Source organism: Squalius cephalus, assembly GCF_949319135.1.
Source record: "Squalius cephalus genome assembly, chromosome: 2".
NCBI lineage: Eukaryota > Metazoa > Chordata > Actinopteri > Cypriniformes > Leuciscidae > Squalius > Squalius cephalus.
In genome coordinates this window covers 45906087-45921403 of record NC_137123.1, presented here as the reverse complement: position 1 = coordinate 45921403, position 15317 = coordinate 45906087, and the positions used below count along the sequence as shown (strand labels likewise).

Here is a 15317-nt window from a genome sequence, read left to right as displayed (position 1 = left end):
GTGTCCATACTCCACAACATGTTCATTTTTGTCGATGCCCTGTTTGAATAATGAACGGTTTAAACCACGATGCCGTATGCGTTATTAATAAGAAATGTTTCTTGCAACAAATTAGACAGGAGAATGATTTCTGAAGGGTGCTGGTGGATAGTAATTATATCTGAATTATGTAATCAGATTCCTAAAATGAAATAGGTTACAAGTCCTACTTGTAATTACTTTACTTGAAACAAGTAAAAAAAATGTTTAGTTAGTGTTTTATTTTTATTTAAAGACAATTCTTTAAATTTAACATTTTTAAGATTTAATTATTAGCTTTTCATTAATTTACGAACCCCCTAGTTACACAATCCCCAGTTTGAGAAACCCAGACATATGTTTAATGTTAACAAAGAGTGGAATACATTTTCTTTCTCTTTGCATTTTTATATCAATATGCTACAAGATTATTCTATACAAATCAATGTGATAAATGAGTTAGGTCAAAAGTAATCAGATTATTTTACCTAAAATGTGTAATGTAATAGATTATGTTATCACGATTTTCATCATGTAATTTGTATTCAGTAATGGATTCATTTGTAAGTAATCTACTCAGCACTGCTGAAGTACACGTAACACATGGTGTAATGGCTGCTGAATATTCAGCTTTACATCGGCATTTTACAATTGTTATTTTAAATTGTAGTATTTCAAAATATTACTGCTATTACAGTATTCTGAATCAAACAAATGTAGTCTTAGTGAGCATAAGAGACTTCTTTCAATCAAATAACATTTAAAAAAACATTCCCAGTCCTACAATTTTGAAAGGTAATGTGCAATATAAGCAGATAAGTGATTTTATTACTAGTTTCATGTTATAACATAATTTTAGGTCTTGTAGCCAGTTTCAAATCAGTACTGTATTTTGACATCTACATATAAATTGACTGGAAAATTTGACTGGGGGAGTGTAAAACTATCACAAAGAAACAGGAATATGAGCATTATGAATTTTATTGAAATAATTAGTGTCAAAATGTATTCAATGCTGGAACTCTGGAACTGCTGGTTGACAAAAATAATGTTTTTGCTTTGAAAAAGTGTCCCATGAACAAGCAGACACAAAGACTGATCGCATGACAAAAGTAAAAAAAAGTTCACCCAACATATTATAACTGAGACTAAGTATTGATTGCTGAAAAGTTTACCACTTCAAAGATGATAGACATTTTCATTAATTGTCTCAGCTGGCTTCTCTTTGTCCAAATAAATACAAGGACTAAATATGAAAATGGATGTTCTGAACTTCATCAAACAGGGGTACAAAACTTTAGGCTGCTATGAAGATGGGAGACAAAAGTCTCACAGGCATCAGCCTGACTGAGAGGTGATGATGCTCTCTCTCTCCTCCATTCCTTGGCAGCTAAAACATTCAAAGATGTCAAAACTAGCCAGAAACATTAGAATTTCTTGACATGCATTTGGCATAAACCATGAATAAGCATTGAGAAAAAAAGAAGAAGAAAAAAGTCTGTATGCAGCTAACCAAAAATCTACCAGATCTTTGTGAATCTGTAAATGTATGGTTTCTTTATGCAATAAGACAAATTTGAAGATAAACATGCAATCAAATGAAAACAATTAGAAGTGACCCCAATCGTTTAATAAAATATTGTATTTTGGCCCAACAGTTAGATTAAGCACTTCCGTTGAATAGCACAAATTCTTTTAATACCTTATTCTAAATACTTCATATTTTATGCATTACATTGCAAAAATTGGGAGATCACTGTGAACACTAACAAGTGAACACTTGTGAACAAAAACAGAAAAACAACTTAAGCTAAAAAGGATAAAGCAAAATTAATCCCTCAACCCAAACTGTATTTCATGGCCATCTGAAACTGCTGATTTCCCCTCACTTCTTTTTTTCACTGCAGCATTTATGCTGCATACAAACGCACATAAATTCACAAACAAATGAAACAAAGCCTGTAATAGAGGAGAGAACAGCATTTCTCAGTTGTCACTCTTCTACATGATATCATTTCTGAGGCTGAATATTTCTGTGTACTCGGAAGATGAGCAAGACAGTGAGGACAGACTCCCATGGAAGTGCAGGAGATCCCAGCCTGCTCAGCATCAGGGTCCTGCGGAGCTCTCCTGATTCTTTTAGCTTTTCACGATCCCTCCGTCACCCTCACTCACAAAGCGCTTACGCCCCCTGTTGGCCACAGGAATACATTTGTTATAATGCTAGTGTTCACAGGAAGAGAATTACCATCAAATATCAGACAGTAACAAATTAAAAATCCTTATTCTCTAAAGAACATCGATAAACAGGGAAGATGCAAGTCTCTGACCTGGTTGGACAGAAATCCCTCAGCTGCTTAGTGATGACTGACTCCTGGTAACAAAGGTCCACAAAGGTTTCCATAATGGAGTGTGCATGAGGCACATCCAGGTTAATCTCTGGCAGCTCGTCATATACACGCTGGAAGCCCTGTGTATAACACGCAAACCCATGAATTCTCTCACAAACAACTAGATGGAAAATGTTGCCAACCATGTTGGAGCAATTCCATATTTAACCTGGTCAGATCCAAATTATTGAATTATGTGGAATTCAATTATTGACTTGAAAGTCATTGTTATGAGCAGATAAAGCTAAAATATTACAACTGTAACAAGTTTAATGCCAGATTATTAAAAATATGGAAAATGAATAAATAAAGACTACTTTGTGACTACTATGTGGGTTTATGTCACTTGCTCACAAGCACAATAATAATGGCTCTCAGACTTTCCTCTGCATGGTTTGAACCTGCAACCTTCAAATGACCAGGTCAAGTTGGATATCAATACAACAAGCTTTGCTGAGAAACTTCTGCTGACGTTACAAAAGCAAACCATTTTGAATACAACCATGATCCAAAGATTAACAGACCCAAATTTAGTGATGACTGGAAAAAGCTTGGAATAAATCACCATCCACTATCGTAGTGAATCGTGGGAAATTTTGGGCACCGCACTATCCGATTATGATTCCAATTCTAGGAATCACAATTCAATTCTAAAACGGTACTTTTTTTCCGATTGATAAATTCGTTTTTTAAATGCATTTTATTTTAAAAAAACATACACATACTCAAATCAAAACAATTGTATGTTAAGTTCATTATTACATATAGCTTTAAAACAAAGTTAATACAAAGTAATTTGTAACAATTTCAAATGGCATAAATGATGCCTTGTTAGAGAATTTGGAATACCAGCAGGTGAAACCGCACATATCCTGTGCAATGAAGTCCACGATTGCCGTTTAATTTGGTTTGGACCATGAAACCTTATGCAAGTTTATATACTCATTCAACGGTTTTGTGTGTGTGCGTGTGTAACTGGCAGCAAGCAGAACACAGCTGTCTCTAGCACATATGTGGAAAAAACAAATTTTCAGAATAGATCTAGAATCACCGAAGACACATTTCTCTGTGATGTCAATGGTTTTACGCCATTATAAACAGTACCATCTGTTTGCTAATAATTAAAATAACAATAATAGTAAGCAATCATTAGGATCTGAAATTACTAGAAGAATAATGGTAGAATGTTTAGACAGTTTTAGCTAATTGGTAACAGTATATCACCCAGTTGCATAATAGCTTCAAAAAAAAAGAAAGAAGTCAAGTTTGTACAAACCCTGTTCATCTGGTCCAGAGTGATTAGGCCAGTTTGCCACAACACCTTGAGGAGTTTGACCATCATCTGTATGGCTGTGTCACCTGTAGACTCTAGTACCATAATCACAGCCTATATCAACCAGACAGAAAAGCAGGTGAGAGAAATCAGAATGAACAGGAATGAGAGGAATCATACAAAATGCTATGTTAGCATAAAATGTTAAAAAATGTTATTTTTAAGTTGGCTTGAGAAAGCCAACTTACTGAAATCCTATTTAAACTTATTATTCTTCTTTTTCTGACCGCAAATTTTTAGACACTAACTCCTCCTAGACCGTTCAAGCTACATACTCCAAACTTGGGTCAGACCTTCAGACTGTTCTGACTTGGTGTGATATATCTTTTCAGACTGATTTGACTTTCAGTTTTCTTAAAAAATAATATTAAAAATCATAAAAACCCCATAGACTTTCATTGCAGACTGCTCAAATTGAGCCAAGACTACGGTGGCCCATTAGTGCACAACCCAAAAACTCAAACCTAAATTCTCTGAAGCCCTAGACTCAATTAAACTACCATTATCTATCTATCTATCTATCTATCTATCTATCTATCTATCTATCTATCTATCTATCTATCTATCTATCTATCTATCTATCTATCTATCTATCTATATTCAAACCTTATCTATCTATCTATCTATCTATCTATCTATCTATCTATCTATCTATCTATCTATCTATCTATCTATCTATCTATCTATCTATATTCAAACCTTATCTATCTATCTATCTATCTATCTATCTATCTATCTATCTATCTATCTATCTATCTATCTATCTATCAATCTATCTATCCATATTCAAACCTTATCTATCTATCTATCTATCTATCTATCTATCTATCTATCTATCTATCTATCTATCTATCTATCTATCTATCTATCTATCTATCCATATTCAAACCTTATCTATCTATCTATCTATCTATCTATCTATCTATCTATCTATCTATCTATCTATCCATATTCAAACCTTATCTATCTATCTATCTATCTATCTATCTATCTATCTATCTATCTATCTATCTATCTATCTATCTATCTACAAACCTTTTCTATCTATCTATCTATCTATCTATCTATCTATCTATCTATTCATATTCAAACCTTTTCTATCTATCTATCTATCTATCTATCTATCTATCTATCTATCTATCTATCTATCTATCTATCTATCTATCTATCCATATTCAAACCTTTTCTATCTATCTATCTATCTATCTATCTATCTATCTATCTATCTATCTATCTATCTATCTATCTATTCATATTCAAACCTTTTCTATCTATCTATCTATCTATCTATCTATCTATCTATCCATATTCAAACCTTTTCTATCTATCTATCTATCTATCTATCTATCTATCTATCTATCTATCTATCTATCTTCAAACATTTTCTATCTATCTATCCATATTCAAACCTTTTCTATCTATCTATCTATCTATCTATCTATCTATCTATCTATCTATCTATCTATCTATCTATCTATCTATCTATCTATCTTCAAACATTTTCTATCTATCTATCCATATTCAAACCTTTTCTATCTATCTATCTATCTATCTATCTATCTATCTATCTATCTATCTATCTATCTATCTATCTATCTATCTATCTTCAAACCTTTTCTATCTATCTATCTATCTATCTATCTATCTATCTATCTATCTATCTATCTATCTATCTATCTATCTATCTATCTATCTATCTTCAAACCATTTCTATCTATCTATCTATCTATCTATCTATCTATCTATCTATCTATCTATCTATCTATCTATCTATCTATCTATCTATCTATCTATCTTCAAACCATTTCTATCTATCTATCTATCTATCTATCTATCTATCTATCTATCTATCTATCTATCTATCTATCTATATTCAAACCTTTTCTATCTATCTATCTATCTATCTATCTATCTATCTATCTATCTATCTATCTATCTATCTATCTATCTATATTCAAACCTTTTCTATCTATCTATCTATCTATCTATCTATCTATCTATCTATCTATCTATCTATATATATTCAAACCTTATCTATCTATCTATCTATCTATCTATCTATCTATCTATCTATCTATCTATCTATCTTTCATCTATCTATCTATCATCTATCCATCCATCCATCCATCCATCCATCCATCCATCCATCCATCTATCTTTTCAAACTGTTTATATCTATCTATATTTTCAAACTGTTTATATCTATCTATATTTTCAAACTATCTATCTAGCCTATCTATCTATCTTCAAACTAAAACTATTTCAATCTGAAAACCTTTCTTTAAACTAAAAGCTTTTAAAACTACTTCAAAATCTCTGGTCCGGCTTTCTCAAGCCAACTTAAAGTTTGTCTCAACAAACTTTTTTTTCTAGTTTTATTTAGTACTGTCCTGAATAAGATATTTTACAGAAGGAAACACAATGCATTTAGAGCCGGGAAATTAAAACTTTTGAACAGGATGAAGATGTCCAAATTTTCTTATTTTGTTTAAATATAAAAAAAATATTTTAGCACTGCTCTTCGAAAGCAGCAGAAGATACTTGTATTTTTCACGGACAACAAATTAATTAGTATTTAAATTAATTGTAAATTTGTAAAATTTTATTACAATCTACCTTGATCTTCAAATGCAAAAGTTTTCATCCCTGGCCTTTAATGCATCATGTTTCCTTCTGGAGCATCAGTGAATGTTTGAACCTTTTTTAACAGTTGTGTTTGAATCCCTCAATTGTGCTCAATGTGAAAAGAATCTCAAAATCATACAGTCACTGCTGGAAAATGTTCAAATATGCAAAAGATACTGAAACTGAAGAATTTGCAGGACTTGAGGGATTTTTCTCAAGAACATTGGGCAGTAGGGCTGTCACTTTACGTTCGAAAATCGATTGCACAATCGATCGGACCAACCAACACAAGTTTCGAAAACGAAAATAGGGAATCGATTTTAACGGTCTTTTCTCGGAACGCGTCCAGCTCGTCACGATATGCCCGCAGCGAACGCGCATCACACATCAACTCTGATAAACACACATTATACTTCTGCATAATGTTTCTATTTTTACTACAAAAATGTGAATTCTGCCGGTATTCAGACAGTCTCATGCATACAGATACAGATTCAGGCTACGGTCAACAATCGCCTACGTAGACAACATTTGTTTGACTTTTCTAACCGTAAACACAGGCATGTTGAAGACTGCAGTAGTTTTCATTGATGTTATGGCAGTCCACTCTGCTTATTGCTTTTCGAGAATGTTGCACTCCTGTTTGTCATTGTGCACGAAACTTCACGCCAATAATCAATAATAATACGTCAACAGGAATATTGCTGACTTGTTGTGCGCGTCTCAAGCGCCCTCTTTACGTTCGTCCTAATGCCTGTTAGTTGTCCGTGGATTTGCCCATATTTGGCGTTTAAAATGGAAACGTCTTTAGACATAGAAAATCGATTTTACAATCGATTCAATGAACACATATGTCTCAAAAATCGAACAGGATTTTTTCACAAAAGTGACAGCCCTATTGGGCAGTTTAATTCCTCAGGACAAACGTAAAAAAAAGTTGTGGATCATCCAGGTAACGACACACAGTATTAAAGGAGAACTCGGCAACTCTAGCGAACTCTAGTCACTTCTTCGCTGATTTTCCCTTTTGTTGTCGCATGTTTTCCCCACGAGCTCCCCCTACAGATGTGGGGGGGCGTATATGTCACAACACGGTCGTAAAAAACTCACTTGCGGCGGCCTCCTCCCCCTCTCTACCGCTGCTCATGTGCGTTTGTTTTGATCGGAGCAAGCCAACTGTATCGTGTGGAGCTATGTCTACCGAGGTGGGTAATCTGGTAATACATCATACATGCGTGTGTGTTTATGTCGAATTGCCGTAAAGCGATTCGTGTTTCGCGCTCGTTCTCGTTCTCGCTTCTCAAGAGACTTCCAATTTCTATTTTGCCGGGACGGTTGTCCCCAAGTTGCAAGGTTGGTTTTCCGCCTGGGAACGCTGGGGGGAGCGGGGAAAGTCACCAATATCACCAGAACAGGTTGTTTAACCATCCAAATGATTTCTAGACAGTTTTATTAAGTTAAAAAAGTTACCAAGTTCTCCTTTAAGAATCAAGGACACATAAACTTTGAAAAGGGTTATTTTTATAAATTCAGCTATTTTTTTGTCTTGTGGACTTTATGTAAACATCTTTTATGTAAAATATCTTATTTAGGACAGTACTAAATAAAAAATAAAATGCATTTTGTATGATCTCTCTTTTTTATTTTTAATAATTAACATTTTGAAGATTCTGCAAGGGGTATGTAAGCTTTTGAGCACAACTGTATATAGTAATTTTTATATATTGTCATATATGACAATGATGACAAAGATGACAATCTATGTGCATTCAATATATTGACTATTTTAGTATGTGGAATGTTCATCCATACCTCATAGACCAGTTCATGATGAAAGTGTGGCACTTCTAGATCTCGCAGACAGTGCTCAGCCTCAGAGAGCACACCTGACACCAGGTACTCCTTTAGCAGCAGGTTCATCTGTAAAACAAATAGCAACAGAATATATAAACAGCAAATAAGGTGTAGGATGTTGAACAAAATTTGAGTTTCTTCATTTACATGTTTTGTGCTCAAGAAGTTTGAAGATAGCGTCACCTAGCCTTCAAGGGATAGTGTTTTTACCAAAACGTTTTTGTTTTCTTTGTCTCACTATATTCCATGGGTTATGCTGATTCCAACAATATTCTATTTATAATTTTCTGTAATTTTGCTTGTCTGCCATTTTAAAGTTTTGTTGTCAACTCCTACTACAAATCTTGTCCAATTTTGTCCAAAATCGGCTCAGATGATCTTTGGACTGAGCCACACAGAAAGGACCAAATAGATGTTTGATTATTGCTACTGTTACAGTAAAACAACATTCCAAAATTTGTATTTGTTGTCTTATGCTATGTAGTTTACTATGCTAACCATTAGTCATTCTATCTAATGTGGCTCTTCAGCTATAAAACTAATAGTAAACTTTGTTAATGGTTAATACTCTAATTTAGCATACTAATCAGTTAGCATTACTAATGCTTTTGTATGTACATTCTCACCTTGGAAGCTCTCCTTTGCACCGAGACAAATGTGTCCTCAATGTGGCAAACAAGCACAATAAGCAGCAAGCTCCCGAACTGAAGGTTCTTATTCTAGCATGCTACAATGTTCAAATTGATTGTGATATGCTAAGTACATTGTATTCTGTTCTTCTTTTACATGTATTCTTTTGGCTCAGCACTGCACTAATTTTTGGCAAAATATTTTTTTGTGCCTGTTCATTCTCATCTTAAATGTCTCCAGATACTGGCATTTTGACATCATTTTTTGTTTTTGTTCATTCAAGTGAGATAAAAGACAACTCAAATCAGTACTGGCAGGCTATCTAAGAAGTGGCTTTCTGTGCGCAAATTTCATAGACAGCACGCCAGTACTGAATTTAGTTTGCGTCATTAAAAAAGCCTTTATCACAGTCCGTGTGTCGTCAAATTCTGCTCCGATTAGTAGCATAAAGGAATTTCCCCCTGTATTATTGTCAATGGACGGACGGCAGTTTTGAGAAGAAAATTATACTCATTTAGTTTCACTTAACAAAAAAAGTCAATGTTCAAAACTGTTTATTTAGACTTACATGATACCCCACACCATGCATGTCATCTTTCATTCTAATGTGTAACATGATCTGAGAGACGCGATTGTCAGCGCTGCCGAGATTAACGAGCAGCGCGCAACTCAAGTTACTGCCAGAGGAATGATTTCATTTTATTTTTAATGTTATTTAGTTTATTTTTTGCATTATATTACCACCCATTATTGTCTACAGTATCACTGCACTCAAACACGGATGATACGTTTACGATGATCAAAACAGTTATTTTTGAATAATAATCTATGGGCTGGAAAATTTCTTTTATTTAAACTACGGTACTTCAATTTGAAGAAAGCATCATACAGTAAGTGCATGAAAAATGTGAACATTATGGTTTAATACAATAAGTTTTCCCCAACCTTTAATTGAATCCACATAAAATAGACTTCAGTCATAATTAATATTTTAAGATTTGCCTAATTCTAATGCTCTTTAATGTGATACAGTATGTTGTTTGTATTCTATTCTTGTAGTTCTGCAGTAAAATAAGGTGATTGGATTCTGAAGTATTGCGCTCACACATACAGTATGGCTTGCGTGCTCCCCTTTAAATCACAAAATATGCGTCAGAATATTATGACACATTTTTTCTTTGTTTCACAATACTCAATTAATGATTGTAAACTAAGGCTGGTGACTTTAGAAGAGGTATCTGTGCTGAATTTTACAAAAACAAAATCAAACCAATTCCATGCTATGGGTACAGCCATTGATACAGGCTGGAGTGGAAGTTTTTTTACGCTCCTATTTGAAGCTTCCGCTTTTCAAACACGGAAGTGTGATAAAGCCCTATTGCGCTTGAATTGTTTAAAAGTACTTGAATTAATGATTGGCTGATCATTGGATAAGCCTACATTAATACCATTCTCGGTAATGATGGAGGGATTTGAAATCCGGCCTCACTTTACCTCTTTGATGAGATGTTTGACAGGCCTCTGTCCGCCACCAACTCCCCACACATTATCAAGCCGCATAATTTCCCTCTTCATGGAGAGCAGAACTGATGCTCTGTCCAGTGCAGCTCTAACAGTAATAAAGGCATGAACACACAAACATGGGAACAGCATATCAGTGGGTCAGAAGCAGATAATACAGAAAATAGAACAAAAAGAATGATTTCACAATTCACACATTAGATAAAACTGCATATTCAATCTAGGGCCCCATGGCATGTAGGGTGGGAAATTACCTTCATTGCCCACAAGCCACAATGACTGGTAAAAGCACAATTTACCACTTTAGTTCTAATAGTAGCCATTTTAACTTTTTAATTCAAATACACACCATTCATAAATCCCTATTAGGAATGTGCAAACTGCTTGAGTGACTAGTCGACAAGTAGCCCTAGTCGATTAGGCTGCTTGTGGGTTCACTCTTATTGGGATGTGCTTCTTTCCATCTGTGCTACAAGATAATAAAATGCTACTTCTACAAACATGCTTCATTGTTACAAAGCAAAAGCATGCTTCATCAAGGGCCAATCAGAGGCAGTCTCCACCGTTACGTAGTGACAAGGCAAATCTTTCTGCCACTGTAATCACATTTGGCTGGTGGCAGATGGTAAATTCCCACCCCAAATCCCACTCTGACCCAAAATCCCATTATCATCGTGACTCCCTGAATTTAACTAAAAATGGTCGTCAAAACCTTGAAACCTTAAAGCACCTCACAATTCTAAGGGCTGCATTCAACACTTTTCATGTTAATTACAATTTGGTTTGTGATGCAATGAAGGTTCTGCATAAAATTTAGGTTTATGTACTGAGTAACAGAATACTTATTCATAATCTGGACACAAGACTGCCTGGTGAATATCCAAGCAAATTACCCAAATGACCAAGACTGTCACATCAAGCTCACCTGGCATGGTCACAATCTACCTTGCCTTTGTAACAGTCAAGGAAACTCATGGGTAAAGCGTGGTCAGCAATGGCTCGTGCAATAAATTGACCAAGCATCTGAAGAAAAGGAAGGAACCAGGTATGATAGAGAATGTGCTCATACAGGATGAATAAATAAATAAATGAGTGAAATAAAAAGTGAACTTGATTGAACTCTTTTAATAATATTATCCTTTTTATGGAATTTTTCATTGTCAAATGACATTTTTCCCTTACCTGTGGGGCCTCCGGTGTGTCCAGGATGAGGTCTGGCAGTTCTTTAAGTATTTTGTCAAATGCACGTGACATGTCCCTTTCAGAGAGCACCTTTCCAGATAAGTCTGAGAGAAGACGTGATGTAAGCTCTCTTTGGCTGGCCTTGCCTTCCAGAGACAGAGAAACAGCCAGAGAGGAGAACTCATATCTGTGATGGCCTAAGTTCAGCTCTTTGAGAAGCATCTACCAGACAAAGAAGGAAGCAGAAATATAAGTTTAGATCAACAACTTACAAAGACTGTGGAAAATTGCTGGGAGGTGAATTAACCCTCTGGGGTCTAAGGTGTTTTTGGGGTCCTTGAGATGCTTTGACATGCCCTGACATTTGTGCTTTTTTCAGTTGCTTATAAACATATTAATGGCAAAGGTGTCATTACACTCTAATCAGCACAAACAGGGCTACCATAATATGTGAGCGACATGTATGTACATGTTTGTATTTTTGAGAGAATAATGTTTATGCATGGTTATTGAAAAAAAAAAAAAAAGAAAGTTTTTTAAGGCCACAAAACACATACTAAATATGTATCCACAAGACTTTTGACTAATGGATGTTGTCGCCTAGAGTTTTTGCTTCAAAATGATCTGAAAATCATCCTGCCTAATCATTCACATAAAACAATACATTGATTTACATTTTGTAAGACACTTTTTGTTTGGAAAGGCAATATGCGTGGGAGCGTGAATGATCATGAAAAATTCTCTGATTCACATCTGAGAAGACAATGACCCGCATAATGAGCTCCATAATGAGCCTTTCAGTCAGGTATGTCACTGAGAGGGTACCACAAGAAAGAATGCGAGGACAAAAGAAATATATATATATATATTAGGGGTGTCGCAATATACCGGTATTGACGATAATCGTGATATTCAAAGCATGAAATATCGACATCGTGTTAATTTAGAGCAATACAATATACCGGTATTGGCGATATTGGCGTTTTCTAGACGCAGCGCTCGTCCGCGCCCGCGCAGCTAGAGTGAAACACTCTGTCCACACCCGAAAAAAGTAAGCTGAGCTCGCCAGTATTAACAACAGAGTTCTTCGGCTTCAAAGAAAACAGCACCATAGAGGTGTTCGCACACCGGACGAGAAGCGCAGTGCCACGTCTTTAAAATTCGAACACATTCTGTATGAGTCTACACACACCGGACGAGAAGCACAGCGCGGTTCTATTCGGCGTCTGTCCGCGTCGCCCAGCAACGGCTCAGGACCGTGTTCAAAATCCTGCCGCGACACAGAGCGCAGAAAAAAGTGTTCAGATCACAGACTCAGCAACTATTGTATTTAATTGTACAGTATAATCATAACATAGTACAGACATTATCTCAATTCCATAATGTCCTTAAACATAATGATATTGCTGGCCATAAACTGAGAAAGTGCGTGTCCGGTGTGCAATACCTCGAGTTGTCATAGACACGACGCGGCTATTATTTTACTAGTCATCATGGAATGGGAAACGTGACATTAACTGTTAACAGGGGGTTTCTGTGTTCATATATTTAATAAAGGGTGATTATTAAAATGAAGAACCCCGTTTTCTTTACTCATCTTATTAGGGCCCAAGCCCTGAAAGGGCGAAGGCCCTATTGTTTTCGTAAGGATTATTTTTTTTCTTTTTCTTTTTCTTTTTCTTCATTATTTTTTTTTTTTGCCTTTTTGCCACTTTTGGGGCCCTTAACATGCTCAAAAACTCTTGAAACTTTGCACACAGGTCAGAACCCGCGGCCATCAGGGCCGGACTGAAGCTGGTACCCGGGCGTGGCAGGGGGGCTCGACAGCGCCCCCTGGAATGGGGTCCGAAATCTTGGTCCATATATCAAACATGCTTGCATGTAATAATATGAAACTCAGTACACATATAGATCTCATCGGGCCGCACAACTTTCGTGCTCTAAGTTTTACAAAAGCCCAACAGGAAGTCGGTTATTATACGTTGTTTGGAAAACGCATACAATGGAATGTGAAATACTCCTCCTAGGGAATTCATCCGATCGCCGCCAAACTCGTTGTGAATGAAGTCAAGACATTGAGGATGAATTCTTGCGAACAGATTTTTGATATCTCGAACGGTTTGGCCGTGACGAGGAAACAAATTTATGGCGAATAATGGGACACAGGAAGTGTGTTATAACTTCTGCATACATTATCTGATCTTGCTGAAACTTCAGCAGTGTATTCGTTGTAAGAGGCCAATCACATGGATGTGACCTTTGTGAGTCAAAGTTATAGCGCCACCAACTGCCCAAAAAATCTTTAAACTTTCCACACAGGTCAGGACCCACGGTCATCAGAGCCGGGCTGAAGCTGGTACCCGGGCGTGGCAGGGGGGCTCAACAGCGCCCCCTTGGACACGGTCTGAAAACTTGGTCCATATATCAAACACGCTTGCATGAATTAATATGAAACTCGGTACACATATAGATCTCATCGGGCCGAACAACTTCCGCACTCTAAGTTATTAGCTCCGCCCAACAGGAAGTCGGCTATTATGGGTTGTTTGAAAAACGCATGCTGTGGAATTTAATGTACTCATCCTAGAGAATTCATCCGATCGCCTCCAAACTCGGTCAGCATGAAGTCAAGACATTGAGGACGATAAATTCCGGACGGATTTTTGATATCTCGAACGGTTTGGCCGTGGCGAGGAAACAATGGCGAGAAAAGAGAAACACGAAGTAATATAACTTCTGCATACGTTAACTGATCTTGATGAAACTTCAGCAGTGTGTTCGTGGTAAGAGGCCGATCAGATGGATGTAACTATTGTGAGTCAAAGTTATAGCGCCACCAACTGGCATATATATATATATATATATATATATATATATATATATATATATATATATATATATATATATATATATATATATATATATATTAGGGCTGTCAATCGATTAAATTTTTTAATCGCGATTAATCGCATATTGTCATGAGTTAACTCGCGATTAATCGCATTTAATCGCACATTTTTTTATTTGTTCTAAATGTACCTTAAATTAATACTTTTCAAGTTTGTAATACTCTAATCAACGTGGGCATGGATACATATAGATGCTTTATGCAAATGTAGCCTATGTTTATTATTGAAAACATAGTCAATATAGAGCATAAAGACGAGACATGTTTCAAAGGTCATAGATGTTTTTCAAAGAACTCGTTCATGTCTATTAGACACGTAGAAAGAACAAAAAAAATGCCAGGTTACCATTACTTCTCTTTCTTTGCACTGAGCAATTTACTAACACAAACATGTTTAGATTTTTGCATGACAGGGCAGCTCTTCTGAAAATGCTAAATGTACATTTGTTATTTATTAGCCTATTACATAGTTTGTCTCTCTCTGTGCCAATTTTGATGAAGCTAAATTCTCAATAAAACTGTTTTCATTGGTATATTTTACTGTTTCTGTTGTCAAACAACGGAATGAATTTGAAATGGTGACTGAAACGCGACCCAATAAACATAACCAGCTCTCCCTTCCAAAATGTTAAGTTAATCTGCACAAAAATTCTGATAATCGAGCCGTCGTCTGGTGAAATCAAATTCACATAAGATAAAGACTATATCTGTGCTCTGATTTCGGCTATACTTGTAAAATTAGAGAAGCAACATAATATCTGTGCTTAACTGAATAAAGCGCTGCTCCTCCGCGCGAGACGCAGAGAGAGAGAGAGAAAGAGAGAGAGAGAGAGAGAGAGAGAGAGAGAGAGAGAGA

General features: G+C 35.8%; 1 protein-coding gene across 1 annotated transcript in view; it reads right to left on the bottom strand.

The window, feature by feature from the left end:
• Positions 1–827: 827 nt before the first annotated feature.
• pdcd4a (programmed cell death 4a) overlaps positions 828–15317 on the bottom strand; it is a 32164-nt gene continuing 17674 nt past the window's right edge. The window contains exons 6-12 of the mRNA XM_079856877.1: positions 11554–11775; positions 11297–11394; positions 10345–10459; positions 8179–8286; positions 3685–3795; positions 2349–2488; positions 828–2209 (exon numbers count right to left, since the gene is read on the bottom strand). Of these exons, the coding sequence (XP_079713003.1) occupies positions 2158–2209; positions 2349–2488; positions 3685–3795; positions 8179–8286; positions 10345–10459; positions 11297–11394; positions 11554–11775 (846 nt within the window). The 3' untranslated portion in view covers positions 828–2157. The remainder of the gene's footprint in view (positions 2210–2348; positions 2489–3684; positions 3796–8178; positions 8287–10344; positions 10460–11296; positions 11395–11553; positions 11776–15317) is intronic.